Genomic DNA, 22,264 nt, shown 5'->3' with positions numbered 1-22,264 from the left:
TTTTGAAAGACCGGTAATTGATGACTAAATACATTTCTTGAAAGCTAGGAGGAGCGTTTTGTGAATGCCAGTGAGCATTTCCCTGTGAGGATTTCAACTGCCTTGAGAAAGTCTGGTTGGGGCAATACTCAGTTAAACTCAATATAGGAGGCCCACACCGGAGAGCCCTTTGTTAAAATCTATGTCTGATTTCTTAGTATTGGTGCAAATTAATACGCTTATGAGGTTTGGATTTAATCATATTCCTCTTTTGAAAGCGCTATAATAAAAAACGCACAATAATATAACAAAATCTCCATGCACCCTCCGCCCCCCCCCCCCAGCTAATCACATCTTTGCTTCGGGTAAAGTCCGCGGTACATAAAAAACGCACATTAATAAAACAAGTCTCCATGGACCCACCAGCTAATCACACCTTTGCTTCGGGTAAAGTCTGCGCTATATAAAATAAGCACAAGAATATAACAAAATCTCCATGGACCCCCCCCCCCCCCGCTAATCACACCTTCGCTTCGGGTCAAGTCCGCGCTATATAAACCCCCCCAGCCTCCATGGACCTCTCATTCTCATTCGTTCACTGCTGCCCGCTCCATCCATGGTCCCACTCACCGGCTCACAAGGCTCCCACGCCGCTCCCGGTCTCCACGCCTGTCCCGGACACAGGATACGCGTGACGCAAGACGCGCGCGTACGCCGTCCAGTCAAGTCACAGGCAGGCTTCGATCTGCGCATGTGTCCGAGGCAATCGGGTACAGAGCGTAGGAATAACTGAATAACCCTGTAGATCTGGACGCACCAGGAGGGTCACTCGATTTCATTAGACGGGCCGGATTTGGCCCGCGGGCCGTAGTTTGGGGACCCCTGTACTAGTAGCTCACAGACACCTTCAGAGCAGGTTACTGCCTTGAGTTCATTTCTAAATAAGCACAGGGTCACTTTTTCCTTTGAAAGTTAAGGGAAGAGTGTTTGTTTTTATTTTACATTATTATCATCAGGCTGCAGATAGCTCAGCCAGATTTATGATCCAGGTGGGGTCACAGAGTTGAATAACCGAAGCACTTAGGTATTTTAATCTTAAATAAAAGTCCTTGTTAACTCAATATTGGAGCCTGAGAACAAAATAATGTTTCGGAATGCTTTAAAATTGGAGAAAATTGAAATTGAGAATTCATTACAAAATTAAGTTAACTCTTCATTTTAATTTTCTCCCATTTCAGAGTGTTGCATTTACATACTGCAGGCCTCTTGCTCCCAGTGGCCAGTAGACACTATGACTTATTTATAAATATAAAAGTATTTTTTTTTTTATTGGGAGAAAGTGAAGAAAAGTATTTATATGAAACATTGTCGTAATGTTTTTCTGCCCTTTCAATTATGCCAATTACATCTTAATGTTTTATGAAACATGTCGCCCCACTTAATATTCCTCCCATTTAAACAAATAGCTGTATTTTTCTTTTGTAAATATGGCACCACGTCTAAGGGTCACTGGTAGCAAGATGCCTGTTGTTTGTAAATGTGACACTTTAACATGGGAGAACATTGAAATGATGAGTTTTATGGAATCAATATAAACATAAAGTTAACTCTTCAGTTGCATTTTTGCCCATTTCAAAGAGTCACCTTTAAATACAGCAGGCATCTTGCTCCCAGTGGCTGTTAGACGCAGTGCTATATTTATAACAACAAACAAATACAGCCATTATTTTAAGTGGGAGAAATTTAAAGTGTAGAAAAATGCTCCATGTTATGAACATTCTTGCAGAACAGATTCTCTCATTTAAAACAAGGGTTGTATATTTGTGTTATTCTTGTAACTGTGCCACATATGGTGAACGTTACATCCTGTGCCACAAGGACATACGACACAGGTTCTCAGTCACCCAAACACATGTATCCCATTCATACATACACGTGTTCATACATCTCAAAGACCACACTTTCACTGACACACATGGCATCCTTTCATAGTGCCAAATGTCAAAGTATTTTGTAAGTTTGGTTGTATGTCACAATGCACAAGTTTATTGGCCTTCAGTAGCTCACAATGATTTTTTACTGATCAGAAGTAGCTCTCACTACAGAAAAGTTCAAAGACCCCATCTCTAACCTCCTTTAAATCTAAATGCGTAGTCCCGAATCATAAGAGTATACTTTCTGTAACATCTCAAGTCTGAACCCAGCCTGAAGTATTGAAAAGCAATTGTCAGTATCTAGATGGCTCTCTAATTGAGTAATGCCATGTCTGAACTGGGGTGGTGTGGAGTGCAAAGAAACGATGGATTTAGGCCCAGATCTCTGTACTGGGGTGAATGTATGACATTGTTCTGCATTCTGCCCAACTGTTGTTTTTGTATTTGTCACCCCGAGTGGGATGGGTATGCTCAGATGTGAGTTCCATGCTCTCCACACCACTGGAGTCAAGCTATCCTGGATGAAGATGGCTGATAGCCAGAAACCGGTCCTAGGATGCTTGATTCCGATCCAGGAAAGACATGGCTTGGCAGTTCGGGCGGGACTGTTCCCATGAGGCACAGGGTCAAGGCTGATTTTCATATGGCCATGTCTGAACTGGGGTGGTGTGGAGTGCAAAGAAAGGATGGATTTAGGCCCAGATCTCTGTACTGGGGTGAATGTATGACATTGTTCTGCATTCTGTCCATCAACTGTTGTTTTTGCATTTGTCACCCCGAGTGGAATGGGTATGCTCAGGCGTGAGTCCCATGCTGTCCACACCACTGGAGTCAAGCTATCCTGGCTGAAGACGGCTGATAGCCAGAAACCAGTCCTAGGATGCTTGATTCCGATCCAGGAAAGACATGGCTTGGCAGTTCGGGCTGGACTGTTCCCATGAGGCACAGGGTCAAGGCTGATTTGCATATGGCCATGTTTAAACTGGGGTGGTGTGGAGTTAAAAAAAACGATGGATTTAGGCTAAGATCTCTGTACTGGGGTGAATGTATGACATTGTTCTGCAATCTGTCCATCAACTGTTGTTTTTGCACTTCTCTAATTGAGTAACCACTACACTTTCGACGGCCTGGGCTAGAACTGGTAATTTACCAGATTAGTTGCCTCTAAATTTTTCAAAAGTAAAAGGAATATTCCTTTTATAATTGGCCATTGATGATAGATTGCGGGATGGAGTATATAGTGAAAGTGACATGGTGGATTCGATAATTGAGCAATTGTGACTAAGACAACATCATATTGTTGGGGGCATTTGTGGGTTTTATTGAAGACTAAATGCTTCCGCCTTCCTTCCAGGCTGATGGTTGAAAAGAGAAAATGGGAACAGCATCACAATTGACACTATCAACAGTCTTGTCTTATATTATTAATTTTATTCCGGAAGAAAAACTTTAGTTCTTCAAAAAGCTGCCTTGTTGAGGGTTGAATGCCTGAATATCAGTATAAAGATGATATAGAATCAGAAAGAACTTTGAGTCCCTGGCAGCGGAATCAACTGGCTACTATACCATCTGCCTAGTATCACTTTTTTTGTTTTCTTCATTGATAGTTTGGACTCTTTGATTAGTCTAGGAATGTTTCCTTACCAGCTACGTCTAGCTGTAATTTTGGATTTCCATACTGCTACGTCATACCATAATCCTCCATTCCTGGAGATTTCTGATTTTAGTTCCCAGGAATATTTCAAACTAGTATAAACCCTAAAAAAGGTAATTGCTGCAATTATAACTTTGTTCTAAAGCATGTGCCTAGAGTTTTTGATGGAGAACAAGAAGTCCTCTTCAATGCTTAACCTCAAGAATATTGAACGTGTTTTTCTAAATGTTCCATATTATAATAGCCATGCTGCAACCTTTGTCTTTGATCTCATCATTTGAGCATAAGTTTTCATTCCTCCATTAGTGACATTGATAATCAGGGATCAGTTTCTCCCTTCATTTTATGATGAGGTGATACTACGCACTTGTATGTAGACAATGCTAACTTAAATACGTTGTTAACACTTCCAATACAACTATTGGTTTCCATAACACCTGTCTGTATTTCAGGTGCCCTATAGGTACTTGCACAGGAGATGGTGAAAACACATATCCTGAGGCCATTAATGCTACATGCAGAAACATAAGAGGATAGCCTCTGGCCATATTCTTTAAATACAAGGAACAGTATTTGCCCATGTCCTGGGCCCAGTAACTCATTCCCACAGTGACCGAAAACTCTTTGTCTGCTTAGGCACAGTGATGCTGAATGATCAACTAAGGAACATACATGAACATGGATGCAGGGACATTGAATTGGCCCTTGTCTGCACCTATGTCCTGTGCCCATGTATCCCTGTAGCCAGCGTTGCACACAGTTTGTGCCCCTTCCAGTTTGGTTCTGAATAAAGGAGATTGCTAAAATATATATAATGTACAGAATTGCCCAGCCCACAAGGCTTCTAACAGTAGGAGGCAGGGGACGTGTTGAGTTTTGCAAACACTGAGCATATAAGTCTTTTGATCTAATGCTCTGACACTGAAAAGGGCATTTATACCTATATGGTTAAATTAGACCTATTATAAGTTAAATGTCCTCTATTCTGAGGGAATCCTGAAGGAGGAGGACTGTCTCTGTTTTCCACTTGCATCCATATCTATTTCTAGCTGATCAAATAGAAGAATGATGCTTCTTTAGGTTGGTCGGTGCTGATGGTCTGAGGCTTCCAATACTTTTTTAATCGCTTGTGAGGCAGAATCCTCAACAACTTAAACAAAGATTTTAAACATCTTTTTCTAAAATTGAGATGGCAAATGTGCAGTGTTGAAATGATTCTTTAAATAAGGTGGGACTTGCCCTTTGCAGTTTAGTTTGTAATACCCAACTTATGATACCTCAAACTCCGACACAGTATAGAATAGCATAATATTATACACACAACTCTAGAGTGCTCATGGCATTTGCACTGGGCAATGTGTAAAATTTGACATCTACAATAGAAAAAAAGAGAGTCATTATTATTACTATGATTTATGAGGTTTGCACTTGGTTGTGACAACATCTGGTAGCTCTTCCTAGACCCTCATTTCGAGTTTGGTGAGCAGTATCCTCTGGGGTAGGTGTGTATCACTTCACCATGTAGAGAGTGGTGGAGGTATTCGTAGACCTGAAATTAGGGAATATGTAAAAATCGCACCTGCGTATTTGAGTGTAGGTTTGTATTAGGCAGTGGCGCTGTCCAGCCCCCACTCACGCCCAGCACCACAGGTGGAGCTGACAACACCCCCCATCCTTGCTACCAATAATTTGCTTGCTCTGTATGTCCTTCGCTCACCTGTCCCCTAACCTGCCACCTGCACTTCCCATCCCCACTGATGTTGACCACCTGGCGAAACAGGTGATCAATGTCCACTTGGTAGTCACCACATTATGAAAAACATGGATTTTTTCACCTGGCATGCCTGAGTGTTCACAGTGAGTTTTTTTATTCCAGGAACAATACATGGTAGTGCCCTGAATTAGCTGTGGGATACTGTCCCAACTAAAGGATGACTGGCCCCCGATATCCCCAGTCCCACCTAAAGCTTGCCAAATTGTAATGAGAACCCAAACTCAAAACCAGAGTGAGCTATTTTAGTGCTAAAATCAAAATTCATAATCCATGTGCTATTAAATATGGCAAAACAACGTAATTGCTCTGACCTCTAAATTCGAATGGTGTTGATTTGGAGATGTCATAGGTTACATCAGATTGTGTTTGTTTTGTAGTGTAGATTCCATTATGCTCTCTCTTTCGTACGGCAATTTTGGTTGTTTTTACACACCATTACCTAATGTGTAGAGTTGTATTTGGTCAGCTTGAGAAGGGCTTCTCTAAAATGCATACTACATCTGTAAAACAATTACCCATGACTAGTGTAAAAAAATGAGAAGCACACCTTCTATACAAAGAATCTTTGTTATTTTTAATAAAGTTTAACAAAGTCCCTCCCTTCTGAAGTAGTGCATCTGAGGCTGTGGTGCACAATACTTGCTAGTGTTTGCTGGTGTATTGACTGTATGGCTTCACTTTCAATCTGGCTTGTCTTTGTGGTGGCCAACAAATTGCATAGTTGGAGAACGAGAGCTCTGGCAGAAAAAATTAAGGTAAAAAAACAGTAGAGACTGTGAAGGTGACTGTGTGCCCTCTTGTTTGTAGCATGCCGCCGAGCTGCTGGCAGTGGTTCGCCTCCCCTTCATCCATCCCAGTTACCTGTTAAACGTTGTGGACAACGAGGAGTTGATCAAGTCCTCAGAAGCCTGCCGAGATCTTGTCAATGAGGCGAAGCGCTATCACATGCTCCCCCATGCCCGGCAGGAGATGCAGACGCCAAGGACGCGCCCAAGGTTGTCGGCAGGTAGGTGGAAAGTGATATTTCTCGTGGTCCCACCCACAAACATTTTATTTCGTGCTGTTTGTGACATTAGCGATATTTCCATAAATAAAATATACAAAATATACAATTTGTCTTTTATTTTAGTATAAAACAGAAAACTACATTTTATGAGTGATCTTGTCTCAGGTTCATGTATTCAAACATCAGGACTGTGTAACTAAAGATACATTCACCGCAAGCTCCACATCTGTTCCTTATTGTTTATATCCACTCATCTTTGTTTTTCGCACCTCTTTGTTTATATTCACTCCTCTTTGATTATATCCACGTATCTTTCTTTATATCTCTCCTCTCTGTTTATATCACACCTCTTTGTTTATATCCACTCCTCTTAACCCCTTCCGTGCTCATGTCGGCCCCCGGACGTCATGAGTCACGGTGGGAGAGCGCGACGACGGCCGGGGGCCGTCCGAACCACGCCCAAGATTGGAATGTTTAGCACCACAGGTGAATTTGCGCTGCAGCCAAGGTGTTAATTTATATCCCCTCCTCTTTGTTTGTATCCCTCCTCTTTGTTTATATCCCCTCCTCTTTGTTTGTATCACTCCTCTTTTTTTTATATCCGCTCATCTTGGTTTGTATCACTCCAATCCTCTTTGTTTATAATCATTCCTCTTTGTTTGTATCACTACTCCTTGTTTATATCCGCTCATCTTGTTATGTATCACTCCTCTTTGTTTATATCCACTCTTCCTTGTTTATAATCACTCCAATCCTCTTTGTTTATATCCACTCATCTTGGTTTGTATCACTCCTCTTTGTTTATAGCTACTTCTTTTTGTTTATATCCACTGCTCTTTTTTATGTCCACTGCTTTTTGTTTAAATCAATCCTCTTTGGATCCACATTTCTTTGTTTATATACACTCCTCTTTGCTTAACCCCTTAAGTGCTGCGTCGGTGCGTTGGCAGACGGCAGCACTACCTCCCCAGTGCTGCGGACGTCCATTGGACGTCCATTCAGCACTAGTTCCAATGGACAGCGCAGCACTGGGGAGGGATGTTTCCTAGCATCTATGAGGTTAACCTCTTCCATGCGCGTGACGGCCGGGTAACGTCACACGTCACGGTGGGCATGTGCGCAGGATGGCTCCCGGCCGTCTGAATCCCCACCCACTAATGGAAACATCCGCACAGCGCAAAAAATCCACGCGCACGGAAGGGGTTAAATCCACTCTTTGTTTATATCACTCCTCTTTGTTGATATCACTCCTCTTTGTTTATATCCACTCATCTTGGTTTGTATCAACTCCTCTTTGTTTATATCAACTCCTCTTTGTTTATACCACTCTTTGCTTGTATCCACTCTTCTTCTTTATATCCACTCCTCTTTGTTTATGTCACTTCTCTTTGTTTATTATATCCACTCTTCTTTGTTTATAACCCTCCGCTGTTTATATTACTTCTCTTTGTTTGTATCACTCCTCTTTGTTCATTCCCACTCATCTTGGTTTGTTTCACTCCTCTTAATTTAAATCTACTCATACTAGCTGAAGACGGCGGAAGGCATATGCGGGGGCACCATTGTACACTATATTCCCGTAGTCCAGCCGGGAAAGGACCATTGCCACTAAAATCAGTTTTAGAGCGGGGAGAGAAAAGAGACGGGAGATTTTCCTTATGGTGCGGAGGGCAAGAAAACATGAAGAGACAACTGAGCTGATCTGAGAATGGGGAGTGAGGTGTTTATTGAGTGAGATCTCAAGAGTAATCTCTTTGCTCTAGCCCCGGGTTAGGTATCCTCTAGCGCCATGAAACCGCTGGGTATACGTGCGCTATATAAATTCCTGTAAATTCAAATTCAAATACTCCTCTTTGTTTGTCACTCCTCTTTGTTTATTTCACTCTTCTTTGCTTATTTCACTCCTCTTTGCTTGCATCCACTCCTCTTCTTTATATCCACTCCTCTTTGTATATGTCACTTCTCTTTGTTAATTATATCCGCTCTTTGTTTATAACACTCCTCTGTTTATATTACTTCTTTGTTTGTATCACTCCTTTTTGTTTATTCCCACTCATTTTGGTTTGTATCACTCCTCTTTGTTTATATCCACTCTTCTTTGTTTATAACACTCCTCTGTTTATATCCACTCCTTCAGGGCTGGACTGAGAACAGAAACCAGCCCTGGCAAACTGCTCAGCTGGCCCCCCCTGGGGCCAGGGGAAATGCAGCTGAGCAGTTTGCGATGGCCGGTTTCGGCCGATTTTGTTACTGGGGGCCGACATTGCCGACCCCCGGTAACAAAAACGGCCCCCCAGGGGCCCAAAACCGGCCCCCACCCTAGCGGCCAACCGGGGAAACGCCCGGTGCCCGCTATGGCCAGTCCGGCCCTGCACTCCTTTTTCTTTTGATCACTCCACTTTCTTTATATTCCCTACCCTTTGTTTACATCACTCCTCTGTTTATATCCACGCCTCATTGTTTATATCACTCCACTTTGTTTATATCCACTCATCTTTGTTTATATCACTCCTCTGTTTCAATCCACTATTTTTTTTATAATCACTGCTCTTCGTTTATATCCACTTCTCTTTTTTATGTCCACTCCTGTTTGTTTATATCAATTCTCTTGGTTTAGATCCACTTCTCTTGGTGTATTTCCACTTCTCTGTGCTTATATCTACTCCTCTTATATATGAACACCTGTCTTTTTCTAAACATCTGTGAGATCCTAAAACGGTGTGTGGCAGGGCTTTGAAGGTACCTGCCTGATGAACATAGAACTTTTGCTTCTGATGCACACTTAGGTCCCCTGTTTATCAACCTGTGGAAGAGCCCTCATATTCCCCGGTTCATTCGTGACTAGTTGATCCAGGGAGGATTTTTTTTTTCTTAACTCTCGTACCTGTAACACTGTTTATTACGTTATAAATTCAGGGCTGTAAATAAAAACCTGGACTGGTTGAGCTATTCGCGCACTTGCCCTGGAAGAGGAAATGCTAGGGCCACATTCTGATAAGCAAACACAGCATCCGGAAGATGCACTCAGCTCTACGTAGCAGAGTAGTTAACCCCCGGAAAAAGATCATTCCTCCCCTCCTATATTTCAAAATCTTGCCCACAGTACAAATATATTATATTCAATAATTGCAAAATATACAATGAAAATCGGGGAACGCTGCTGGAGTTTTTTATGTAGGTCGATTTTAGCTGAGGTGATTAAATTGTAAGAGCTTTTAACAATGTCAGCCATGTTTCTTCTGAGAGACGCAATAGAAGTCTGTGAAAGTATAACTTTACTAATGCTGCGAAATATCTACTCCTGAAGCATGTGCTAAAGTGGGCTATTAGCATGTTTCAACTCATGCAGCGTTGTATAATCTGAAACTTTTATTTCATCTGCCCAGTGTCCCAGCCTCCTGCGATGCATAATATACTTTTTGGATGTCTTGATACATTTGTGCAAAGATCAGTGTATGGGATTTGGAGTTTAAGAAGAAAGGCGTAATCACCTCCGAATGTGCTCCACTGATTCTTATGAATAAAATATGACATTTTAACATTATGAATGTTGGTAAATTATTCACATATGTAAAGAAAACTGTCTATTGGGTCATTTTTCGAATATTAACCAGACTAAAATAGTGATGCTTTATTCGCACTAGACCTTGCTTAGCATTCTAAATTTACTAGCGGTAAGAACTACAATGCAGCTGATTTCACGTGCATTTTTCATGCTCATCACTTTATTAAAGGTTTATCAACGGTTTTGAAAACGGTGCAGTTTTTCTGTTCAGTAATAAACTGTCGATACAAATTGTAATTGCTTCATTTTAGGAAATTTTCTAAATCCTGAAACCGACTGAAATTCCTGCACCACGTTTCTCCTTAATTCGGAAAATGTTGTTACCGTCGAACTCTAAATGAACCTCTACGTCCTTTACTTTAAATTGCGCTTTTATAACAAATGCATTAATGATAGATAAATTGCGCCAATCAAATTCTCCTAACTGAACAATACATTTTAAAATTGCTTGTCAACAGATGAATTTCTCTCGGAAATGAATAACACAAAATGCATATATGTTTATTTCACACGTTTCTACTCAAAAATGAAAGGCCCTTTGATCCCAAATTGTTAGGAGCTCTTCTTGAGGACCAAAATATTGCATTTCCAGAGAAATATTTTACAGTTATGTTGGAGGCAACATGTTGTAGAGTTCCTGCAAATTAAAGGTTTGAGAGAGAGTGTCTAAAAGCAGTTAATTTGTGGGGGGCAAAAAGTGCTGGGGTTCTTCTTAGGAGGCAGCATGCACCAGCCCATTTCTCCTGTTACCCCGCCTAAAACAGAACCAACTACTAACCATGAAATTGGGGAGATGTGGCGTAATGGCCAGAACTGCCGACTTTGAAGCTGGGGAACCAGGTACGGGTCTTTGTATGGGCTCAACATCTTGTGATTCTGGGCAAATCACTTAATCTCCCCGTGTCTACCATAAATGAATGTGTCCTTAACTGGTGCTCATGAGAAGCACCGGTGTTGATTAAGTGCCGGTGCGTAGAACCAGAAACCACCAGCTCATATTAAGCCCTGTCTAAAACAGAAAATCAGTTGAGTTAATGGGCTTCTGTATTTAGCTATGCCGGGGTTGCAAGACAAAGGCGGTAATTTACATTTGTTTTGAGTGACCCATGGAAGGCAAAGGGCACAGGCATTGCTGCCATTAGTGCAGCAATGCATGGCACTGAGGCCTAATGATGCAAGCCCCCCCCCCCCCCGTCCCCCATTTTTTGTCCCTGTCACTTTCCAACTAGGGGCAGAAGGACCCATCTTATTTGCTTTCATTAGTGCTCAAAGTGCCCTCACTTTGTGTAGCCACCAAAAGGCCTGTTCCTCGTTACCCATGCTGTGATATCAGGAAGTCATGGAGTGGCCTCTCTCAAAACAACGCTGCCTTCTGTGCTGTGCAATGTAATATAGCCATTCAGGGAAATCACAAAGAAGCAAGATTGCATTTCTCATTGGTGCTTTATGAGCAGAGCATGGAAGCCGTGTAGCAGTCAACTTGTTGTATAATTTTATAAATATCATTGACGCAGTGTTGTTAAGCCTTCTTCAATGATATATGTTTATTTTGCATTCAATGGGCTGGTTTTTCTCTGTATCTGCTCATTATTTGGTGCTGAGTACTTTTACAATGCTTCATACCAATAATGAGTTTATGAAGTGTTAAGATTTTCATCTATTCTTGGGCACCTTTGATCATGTTCAAGATTGGAAGGGTGATGGATGTGGTATGTCCTAGATGGGAGATGTTGGTTGGGCAGCATGAACTTAAAAGGCATGCTCCATGCATAGTACAGCGAGCAGCACTACTGATACACATGAGCTGTTGCAGAGAGTATGACAGAATATGTGTAACTATATTTACCTATTTACTAATCTTTATACGGCGTATTGAGCATCTAGGGCCAGATGTACGACCCGCCAATCAGCGAGTCCAAATTGTGGCACATTTGCGACTCGTTAATTGGAATGCAAACAGTGTCTCAGACACTGTTTGCGATTCCAAATTGGGTCGTAAATGTCATGCCTCATAAATATTAATGAGGCAGGCACAATTGGTGACCCGTTCAGGAATGGCCAGCACTCACAGGGATGGTGACGTGCTGGGGTCAGCAGACCACCATGTCTGTGACTTCTTTTTTAATAAAGCAGTTTTTTTTAATACAGCCCGTTTTCCTTAAAGTAAAATAGGATGCATTTAAAAAAGAAAAATTAAACACTTTAGTTTGATTTTTTAAGGGCAGGCAGTGGTCTCTGGGACCACTGCCTGCTCTTAAAAAATATTTTCCCACATACTCACAAAGGGGAAGGGATCCCCTGGGGACCCCTTCCCCTTTGTGAGTGGTTTACCACTAACCCTGGGCGAAGTACTATGCTACGCTCGCGTAGTTTGCGAAGTATGCCCTACTTCGCACTATGCTAATTGCACGTAGAACAGTGCAAACACGCGTAGCATAGCGATCATTTTTTGCTTGCTTGAGGTCCTCAACGTTAATGTGGTGACCGCGAGCGAGTAAAATGACATCCCGGTGAGACTTTTTCATTGTTCGTTATCAGCAAAATCAAGTTGCCGATAGCGAGCTTGGAAAATAAACCTCCCAGCGAGATTCGGGGAGGTCAGGTTTCTCATGGCGAGTGGTCGCGTATGCTCGCGATTAGAAACTACCAGTCCGCATAGAGAAAGCTGCCGCTCGAGTAGAAATCTACTCGAGCAGCAGAAAACGACCGCTTGCACTGTGCAAGATGGGGTTTGCACTGATTGCACAGTGCCAGATGCTTGTTCACACTGTGCAATCAGTGCGAACGGCATTTTGCACAGTGCACTACGCAGTTCGCGTAGCTACGTGTAGCATGCAAAGTGCACTTCGCGTAGCTATGCGTAGCGTTACTACGCGACCTACGCCCAGGGTTATTTACCACCTTCTAGAAGTAGGTGGTAAACTGCGAGTGTTTTACGGCTGCAAAACATTAGTACATAGCATGTTGACTCACTATTATGAAAGGATGCCCCTTCCTAATAGCCAGAGTCGCAAATGCTATCTTGCCAAACAGTGACTCGCAAAATAGCATTTGTACATGCTATTACCCTTTTTTGCGGCCGCAAATATCTAGAATCTCCTGTTTGCGGCCGCAAAGAAAGGGTCGTACATTTTGCCGAAGGTGTTTACACTGAGATGAAGAGCCATGTCTTAAATGTGTTCTGAAATTGGAGGTTATTGTCAGTATTTCTTATAAGGCATTGAGTTCCGTACTTTGGTTGTTTGGATAGAGAAGGTGGATCTACCAGATTAAGTCTATGTGAATGTCGGAACAATCCGTAAGCTGGAGTTTTTGTTGAGTGAGGGGTAATCCTGACCCATGGATTGCTCAGTGAGCCATACACATTGCTTTAGTGATGAGATTTCTGGCCACAGGGAGCCAGTGTAGGGAAAGTGGGCCTTTTCTGATGTGAGTACAGATCGATAATTTGGGCAGCTGTTTGGTGGATGCATTTTGAATTTGCTGCAGCTTCCTTAGTGGGAAGATGGTTACTCCAAGGTAGTCGATTAGCATTCCCAAGGTGGGAAAGTACTAATGCTATTGCAGCTTCAATTTTTTTGGGGGGTTGTAAGTTTGAGAACATTTATTAAAGACATCTCATCTGGAAGCATGGTTTGGCCACTTGATTGACTGAAGGTATGAATGCTAGTTTGGAGGCCACAATCATCTACAGGTTCATTACTTCAGTCGATAATGGAGGAGCTGACTCAAATGCCTAGCAGTAATTTGACTCAAGGGTGATGATTCCTTCAGTTGCACATGCACAAATCTCCATTTCTGTGATGTTGACCTTAAGATATACTCATTATACAGTAGAACACTAGAGGGGTGCCCAAATGTGGTGAACAATCCGGAGGAGGATGTGTAAGCTCTCTGACCCAAATACGGACCAGAGTGGAGGTAGGTGGTTTCAGGACACAGGCCCCCAAATTCCTCAGTGTGCCAGCCGGAGTTCCTGCATTTGATCGACCGGTGTGGCGATGGCACATGCTACATGCACCACCCAAGGGGGACTTTATTGATACTGCCTGAGACAAGCTAGGATGTGGAAAACTGAGGACTTTTTGACTGCTGAAATATACTGAAAAGTGAATCGTCTAGCCCCAGATACGAAACTATGAACATGCTTGGCCCAGAGCAGTCATTTGGGGACACTCCTGTAACTCTTGTCATACCCAGCAACAACACACGATGCACCACAAGAAACAAATATCTAAAAATAAAAGAGCCAAACATGATTTCTGTCAGAAGAAATTCTCACTGACAAAGGCCCCATGGGACAAAGCAGAGGATGAGGACAGCAAAAGGCTTGTCCACCAGATCCAAGTTGCGGTGCTGATAATCCACAATTTGAAATGCCATTATCATTGGCCTGGAGAAGAGGAGGGTAAAAACGGAAAGTCACTTTGAGGACCCAACCTGAAAGATTGCAGGACCCAAACCAGAGTTAGAACCATCAAAAAGCAAGGGACTGCACAGGAGTGCTTTTGGACACGTACTTTTGAAACACTCCGCCAAATGTCAGTTTTAGAGACAACGTTGTGTGGTCATGACACATATAGAGTCTGGGACTGAGATCCTAGAGAGACAGACTTGAGAGGTAATAGGAGCAGTGTAAGGCTTTCTTCCCCTTGTAGATGTTGCAGCCTGTTTTCAGAACTCCATTCATCAGAGGTCCTACAAAATACCGGGGCCCTGAGCCAGTTGAACATAAAGAAGCTAGACTTTCTATGAAAGATCCAAAGCAGATGTAGACCAGGGCTGCAATCATCATCATCTGATTACAGACAGAGATTGGTACCTGTACTGTGGCGAAACAAGATCAACTTGGATTTTTAGGGCATGGAATTATGCTCTTCCATGATCGGAGTAGAAGGACTGAGAGAAGGCAGCTGGAGTTGTACAGTGTCAAGAAAGAACAAATACAACTAAACTTTTTTATACGGTGTGGTATTCTGTTCCGCCATGTATGGAGGATGGTGTGTGTGTTCAGGAAGCTCCATACTGACTGCAATAGCACACAAACATGGAGCCCAAATATGTTACCCCTTTGTGCTGAGACACTGGAGAAGACATCACCTGATCACACCTCTTATTCTGACAATGAGGCTTACCATGATTTTCTCCCCCCAAACTGAAGAGAGAGAGAAGGGGAGTTTACTGACTCATTTGTAGTGATTACGTAAGTATCGCTTTCTTTTGCCCCTCGCTTTTTCCTACACTATACAGCCGCATGGAGGAGCAACGAACTCTCCCTGACATGTGCTAGCATTAGGTTCACTGTATTTGGCTGACAACGTAACTACTTTGTAAAGGCGGGCCTGAAACCCTTCTGTTTCACTTTTTTGACACTAGCACTGAGCTTATTGTTGAACTGACAAGGTGCATCCCGTATAAAGAAGTGACTGAATTTTGACCATTTTCATTGATTGACAAATATGATCGGTTTTTGGTATTTTTTTGTCATATTTAAATCAGTTAAAGATTATCTATTTTTCTAAACTGGTATGGAGTAGGTTTGTGGTGTTTTCACTGTGTTACTGTAATAACTGTAGTGCACAAATCCTTTACAATTGCCTCTTTTGATAAGCCTGTCCACTCTGCGCCAAGCTACCAGAGAGTGAGCACAGGTTATCTTAGGTGTGTATCTGACTGGCCCTGACTAAACTGATTCTGTCTTCCTTAGGTGCATACACTAGCCAACCAAAAACCCAATTTCTAACAGTTAAAATTCCAATGTAGTTGTTTACTCGTAGCTGCATATGTTGAGAGACGGAGAGTGACTATTGAATGGCAAGGACCATCAAGTTTAGAATCCTAAGGTCGTTAACCATGGTTCAAGAAGGTGTGAAGCAGAGGTTTCAGTTAGCAGGAAGGCCAGTGGTCGAAATGGAAAATATCTAGTGTAGGTTTTACTCTCTCGAAATATATATTTCCTCTTCAGAAAATACTCTACTCTGTCACTGAAAAGCAAATAAAGTTGACATTAGAATTGCCAAGACCATATATATTGAGCCTTCATCCATGCCTGCTACAACATAGCAAACCATAGTATGTCTGGATCAAACTCTTTTCCTCACATTATATGGACTACTGTGTATCTAAAATATTCATAAATTATATTTCTAATTCGCTCCACTATGCCCTGCTAGTAGAAGGATTAATACTTTTAGAAATTCTTCAAGCATGAACTTCTTCTGCTGGTTCGTACATCACTCACAATTTCCACTGAAGTTCTCTTATGCCACTTGTTGAAATTCCACAGTCTTAAGTTCCATCTTAGTTTTTTTCCCCGCATCATTGCCAAATGTTACAAAAAATGGTATTGCTATTTAATATTCTGCTTTTACTCATTTTCGTGGATATGCTGCTAGCTTGGTTATATAGTTGGTGCTGTGAGTTTAGAAAACATTTTATGCTTAATTTGTGTGTAGTGTGTGTTTCTACAAGTAGCATATTTCCAAATGTGCTCTTCCTTTTATGTTATGAAGTGCGCCAGCAGATCACATAAAATAATACCTGCCTGGAGTTGAAATGTAGAGTTAACATTTAGAACCAGGGAGTACGGATTCAGCAATCACCGGGCTGTGGAGCCTGTTCATGATGCCCTTGTGCCCTGATTGCAAGAGTGTTGCTTACTGTTCTAACATTCTATTCTGCAAATAACATAACAGTGGTTTATGCTGGTATATGTAGTACAGATAGACTAATAACTAAAGAACAGTTGATAACCACTACAATTTTCTGCCTTTTTCCAAAATCTGATTTGGAGGAAAGGCAGAATATCTTCTCAAGTTTCTTCTAAAATATTTTTAATTAATTCACAGTAGTTCCAGTATTTTAGACAAGACGAAAGTGCTAATTTTTGGGAACAATACATCCCTGTGGGAAGACATCTGCCCTCCGAACCTGGCCCCACACCGACGGACCACACCTGCAACCTTGGCATCATCCTGGACTGCAAACACACCATGAAACGCAGATCAACGGAGTCTCCTCTATTTCCACACCCTCTTCATGCTCCGAAAGATCATCAGATGGCTCCCTGTCATTACCAGGAAAACCCTCACTCAAGCTCCAGTCACCAGCGACTGGACTACGGCATCACACTCTATGCAGGAATCACCACCCAACTCCTGAAAAGACTCCAGATGATACAGAACTCGACTTCTCCAAACAAATCCACGTGAACCCATCCTCAGGAACCCCCACTAGTTCCTCTTCCAGAAAAGATGCCAATTCAAGTTGATGATTCATGCTTACAAGGCTCCCCATGACCAGGGACCAGCATACATCAACCACCACCTGAAGTTCCACCGACCCTCCAGACACCTTCACTCCACCTCCTGTGTCCTCGCACGCACTCCCTGCATCCGCTGAAGCTACAGTGGAGAAAGCTCCTTCTCCTACCTCACTGTCAAGTTCTGGAAAGAACTGCTCCAAACATCTCCTTCCATATTTCGGAAAGGGACATTAGGACCTGGCTTTTCGTCTGAGCCCATCAATAAACGAGCACCTGGATACTCTCCGGGGTGTTTAGCTGCACTTTACAAGTACTGATAGATTTAATAATTGATTAGAATGCAACCTGTACCATTTGTAATTCATTCTGTGATATTTTCAAGAATCCTAAACCCACTACAAACGTTATTTCTTGTTATGTTGAGACCAATCTTACTGGTCAGTGCACGTATAAAGGTGAAATACACCCGTTTGTGTTTGCCAGGTAGTTATATGCAGTGAGAGACGCTCGCTGGCAGAAAATACAACAGTCTTCAACATTAAAATGTCAAAATGTAGGGCTGCCATGTGAAAAAAGCACATCCCCGCAGTAAAGGTCCTAGCACACAATCTAGTGTTCCTATTTTGCATTAGAATGAACAGGAATAGAGAATTATAGTTCGAGAAAAATATTCACTGGTGTTTTACAGAAAGGAAAAAAATAAGCGCACTCTTTTTTTTCCCAACAGGATTGATTCATCAAAGCCTAAAAGAACTCCAAGAGATGCACCCCAAAGCCTCAGGCTCCCTGCTGATAGCTGCAGTATCCACATTAACCAATTGTGTTCTGCATTTATTCCCATGGAGCGCGCTTTGGTGCCCCCATACACTTACTGTGGTTGGTCTTAGCACGCGGTTCTCACAATGACAGTATACATTATTGGTCCTTTAATATCAAAAATAGACTAAACTAGCAAACAAGATTGCTTGGGTTTTTTTTGTTCCAGAACACATTACACTTTGCAATAAGTCATTGCAGGAAGACACCATTCTTTGACAGAAATTGATTTTCTTTGCCAAACACCAGCGGAAAGCCACAATTTCTGTTCTTTTAAATTGTGTAATCACGGCACTTCGGCTCTACGCTACACACAGCCCCTTCGTGCCCTTGCTGTGAAAGTGAATAGAAGCTAATCGCCTGGGGCCTGGAGTCTGACATCAGTGACTAATTTCTAGGGCTTTCTTCCAGGCTTTAATAGATAAAGTACATATCAGAACTCGCTGGCACGAGGCAACCGCTTTCCACTTTAAACTACGCTGAAAAATGAAATTGTGGTGGATATTTCAGTTTGTTTCCCTCTGGGGGACAGTTACGCCGAACATAGCACGCAGGGGTTTATGATGCCGCCCTGTAACTGCGCAGTTTATAAAGTGGCAGAATAGAGTCATTTCTCAAGTTCAAGATCATTTTAAATTGATAAATGCATTACCGTTCGCTTGTTTAAAGGCTAATCTAATGTACAACACAGAATCTGTTACGAGGTAAGGAAATACAAAGGCAGTGTAAAAAATACAAGAAACCGTGACAAACAACGGGCGTAGGTTCAGGGAGGGGGGGGGGGACCCCCTCGGTAGTAAATGTATTTTCTGTTGAATAGTTGGGCCCAGTTGCTTTTAGTCGGTACGGTGAGATGTCTGTCAGATTTCACAGGAATTGCTCCATGCACACAGATAGAAAGACACACACACTGTGTCCCTCTCTATTTTAATAGCCTTCAAAAATGTTGGTTATTTTACAAAATATTGTTTCGCTCACGTCGTACCCCTACCAATCCGCATTCGTCTCCCCTTCCACTGCCCCTTTACCCCATCTCAGGTATCCTGCTTGACGTAATATGTATTTATTATTACATGCAAGTGTGGTTGTTGGAATATCTGAAGCTCACCCCCCTCCCCCCCCCAAAATGTACTGTCCAAGCAACGCCCCTTTAAATAATTATGCGACCTATTAACAAACATTACATATGTTTAATTACTTTGAAAGTCTGGGTATGGTCCTCTTTTGTGGGTCCAATGATAAAAAAAAAAACTAGAAACTTTCTCCTAGTTGGAAACTTTCCCATGTCAACATATTACTATCTGGAGTAAACTGTTGACTATTTTTGGGAATTCCGGGAGTAGTCTTTGAATCCTTCAACTATTCCAGTTTACTAAGTACTTTTATGTGCAGATTTTCCATGATATGGGACATGTTAGATCTGGCATCTTTGGCGTGGTTTCCCCCTATCTTTTTGCCTCTACCACCTGTATTTTTGATGCTGTGCTGGATTTCGTTTTTGCTGGTTTAGATGCTTTGGACGCTCTGCCACTGCTGATCAGTGTCAGAGTGTAAGTGCTCCCTGTTTAAATTGTTATTGTGATTGGATATACATATACATGATTGGCATATTTGTATCACCAAGAAGTCCCTAGTAAAGTGCACTGGGTGTGCCAGGGCTGGTGATGACAAATGCTACTAGTGGGCAGGCAGCACTGATTGTGCCACCCACATGAGTAGCCCTAAAATGGTGTCTCAGGCCTGCCACCGCAGTGCCTGTGTGCAGTCTGTGAACTGCCATGTCCTCCAGGTCAGTGTCCCCACTGACCTGGCCTAACCCTTCCAGTTCTGTGCACATTGGTCACCCCTATGGAAGTCCCAAGGTACCCGCTTGGGCAGGGTGCAGTGTATGTGAAAGGTAGGGCATGTACTAGTGCAGGTGACATGCTCTGGTAGTGAATGGCAGCCATTTTCGTTTTTCACTATTGTAAGGCTACCTTGCCCATAGGCTATCATGGGGAATGCTGTCTACAGTGCTACCAGCATATCTTCCCATAGGATCAACTTAGGACATAAAACTCCGGTATCCTTGAACTCAGAATTTAATAACACATCTTTGAGGAAAGGTGGTTTTTAACTCCTGTGTTTGAGAATAGCACTTTTAGAAAGATGCTCTTCTCTTGTCCGACCTTTCTGTGTGCCTTGGCCTGTTTGGGAATTGTCTGTCTGGTTTGAGAGTGACAGGGGCTGGGGATTCCCCAGGAGTCAGCCCTAGGCTGAATGACTGCATTTGCAACTTGACTGGTGGGAGGAGATAGCATCTGGGCCTGAATAGGGCTGTGCCTGCCTTCCACAATGCTGGCTCCCCCTCCTGCTGGGTGGCTGACGACCCTGCCCCTCACTTTGAAAGGAAAGGAGAAGCCAGGAAAACAAAGTGCCCAAGGAACACCCAGAACTGGTTCAGACCGGGCTCAGAGCCCTCCTGGACAAAGGGAACAAAGACTTTTAGCGGTATAAGTACAGGACCCGTGACTACAGAAGATTAGATCATCCTGGAATCAAGAAGGAACCTCTGCCAAGGAGAAAGCTGAAACTGAAGAAGGAAGACTATCCTGCTGTTGCTCTGCTGGACTGATCTGCTGTTGCTTGGCTGCCAAGGAGAGGGGAAGGACTTTGCTTTGTGCTGTGTCCCCTTGCTTGAAAGAACTTCCAAGTGCCTGAGAAGAGCTGGCTCCCTGTTAAGAAGTCCCTGGAACAAAAGACTTCACCCCCAGCTTTCCTGAACTCTATTGACAAAGTTATGTCCTTCCTGGAGTGTGTGGCCCATGTGTAGTGCCTCTGGAAGTTGTACCTGTGTTGGGAAGCTGGAAACCAAGCTTTTAAAGACTTTCTGCAAGTTTTGTCCCATCGCTCGCTTGCGGAGCGCATCCCCAACAGTGCGAGGAAATTCCCACCGCTACGAAGTCTGAGATCGTCGCAGCGCCTGTTGCCACTGCCCGAGCCGTTGCATCCTTCGTTTGCGGGATGCACCAGACCGGTGCGGGAAGATTACCATTGCTGCGAGTGTGGTCGCAGAGCCTGTAGTCGCTGGGGGAGATCGTCGCACCGCTTGCTTGCAGACCGCATCACGTCGCTGCAAGTGTCGTCGCAGAAGCCATCTCATCGAGGAGCAGCGAGGGAGAGATCACCGCTGTTTCGCGCATCGCCACCTCGTAGATCATTGCAACTCCAAAAATCATCGCATCGTGCCTTTGCGAGAGAAAACCTCCTACGGAACCTACGCACAGGAATCTATACAAGTCCGGATTCGTCGCAACACGCCTGCTGCTGCAGCGGGGCCGTCGCATCGCCTCCCCAGGGTCTCCGGAGCAACGCCTCGCTTGTTTTCCACCGCACCAGCTTCTGCTTTGGAACTTTGTTGCTTTTAAAAGGTACTGTTGGCAAACCTGATGCAGCTGTGAACTTTTAACGCAACTGTGAATTATTTTATCGCAAACTTAAGAACTCTTTTGCAACCATATTCTTGAACTGTGTATGTTGGATTTTTGTCATTTTGGTCTTGTGTAGTTTAGATTAAATACCTTTATTTATCTAAACTGTTGTGGAGTCAGTTTGTGGAGTTTTCACTGTGTTTCTGTGAGTGTTGGTACAAATACTTCACACATTGCTTTTGGATAAGCCTGACTGCTTGTGCCAAGCTACCAAGGGGGTGAGCAGAAGTTATCTAAAGAGTGTTTCCTCCTTACCCTGACTAGAAACAAGAGTACCTATTTGGACAGTAGTACCTACCTCTGCAAACTAGAGATCCCCAGGTCTAACAGGATAATAACTAGGGAAATAAATCAACGGTACATTTGCATGGTAAACATATTTTTGTGTCTGAAATAGAATACCAGAGGGAGCTGGGAGAAACTTTTTTTCCACTATGCCCTCATCAGTTTTGAGGATGTTTCTTAAGCATATCTACATTCTATTCTAAGAGTGGGGACTCATTGCGAATTCTCTGTAAATCCGCGCAAACTTAGATAGTTTTGGGTGTAAATAATAATAATCCACATTTGTAAAGCGCAAACAATCACCCGCAAGGGTCTCTAGGCGCTGAGGGCCGTTGGGAAAATTAAGCAAGCTATTGCTCAGAGTCTCATGGTGCTGGGCTAATCTGCCTGCAGGTGCCTGGTATCGAACCATGATCCCCAGATTCCTGAGTCAGTCGCCCTAGCCGCAGCGCCACACCTCTTCTGTTTTCCAATCCACCCAGAAGTAACCTCAAGCCATCTCCTAACTCTTTATATG

General features: G+C 43.0%; 1 protein-coding gene across 1 annotated transcript in view; it reads left to right on the top strand.

The window, feature by feature from the left end:
* Positions 1-22,264, top strand: part of KLHL29 (kelch like family member 29) — a 729,019-nt gene that overhangs the window by 596,132 nt on the left and 110,623 nt on the right. Inside the window, exon 7 of the mRNA XM_086926271.1 lies at positions 6,149-6,347. Within this exon, the coding sequence (XP_086782397.1) occupies positions 6,149-6,347 (199 nt within the window). The remainder of the gene's footprint in view (positions 1-6,148; positions 6,348-22,264) is intronic.

The sequence above is a fragment of the Lissotriton vulgaris genome, chromosome 6, assembly GCF_964263255.1.
Source record: "Lissotriton vulgaris chromosome 6, aLisVul1.2, whole genome shotgun sequence".
Taxonomy (NCBI): Eukaryota; Metazoa; Chordata; class Amphibia; order Caudata; family Salamandridae; genus Lissotriton; species Lissotriton vulgaris.
This window is presented reverse-complemented; position numbering and strand designations above follow the sequence as displayed.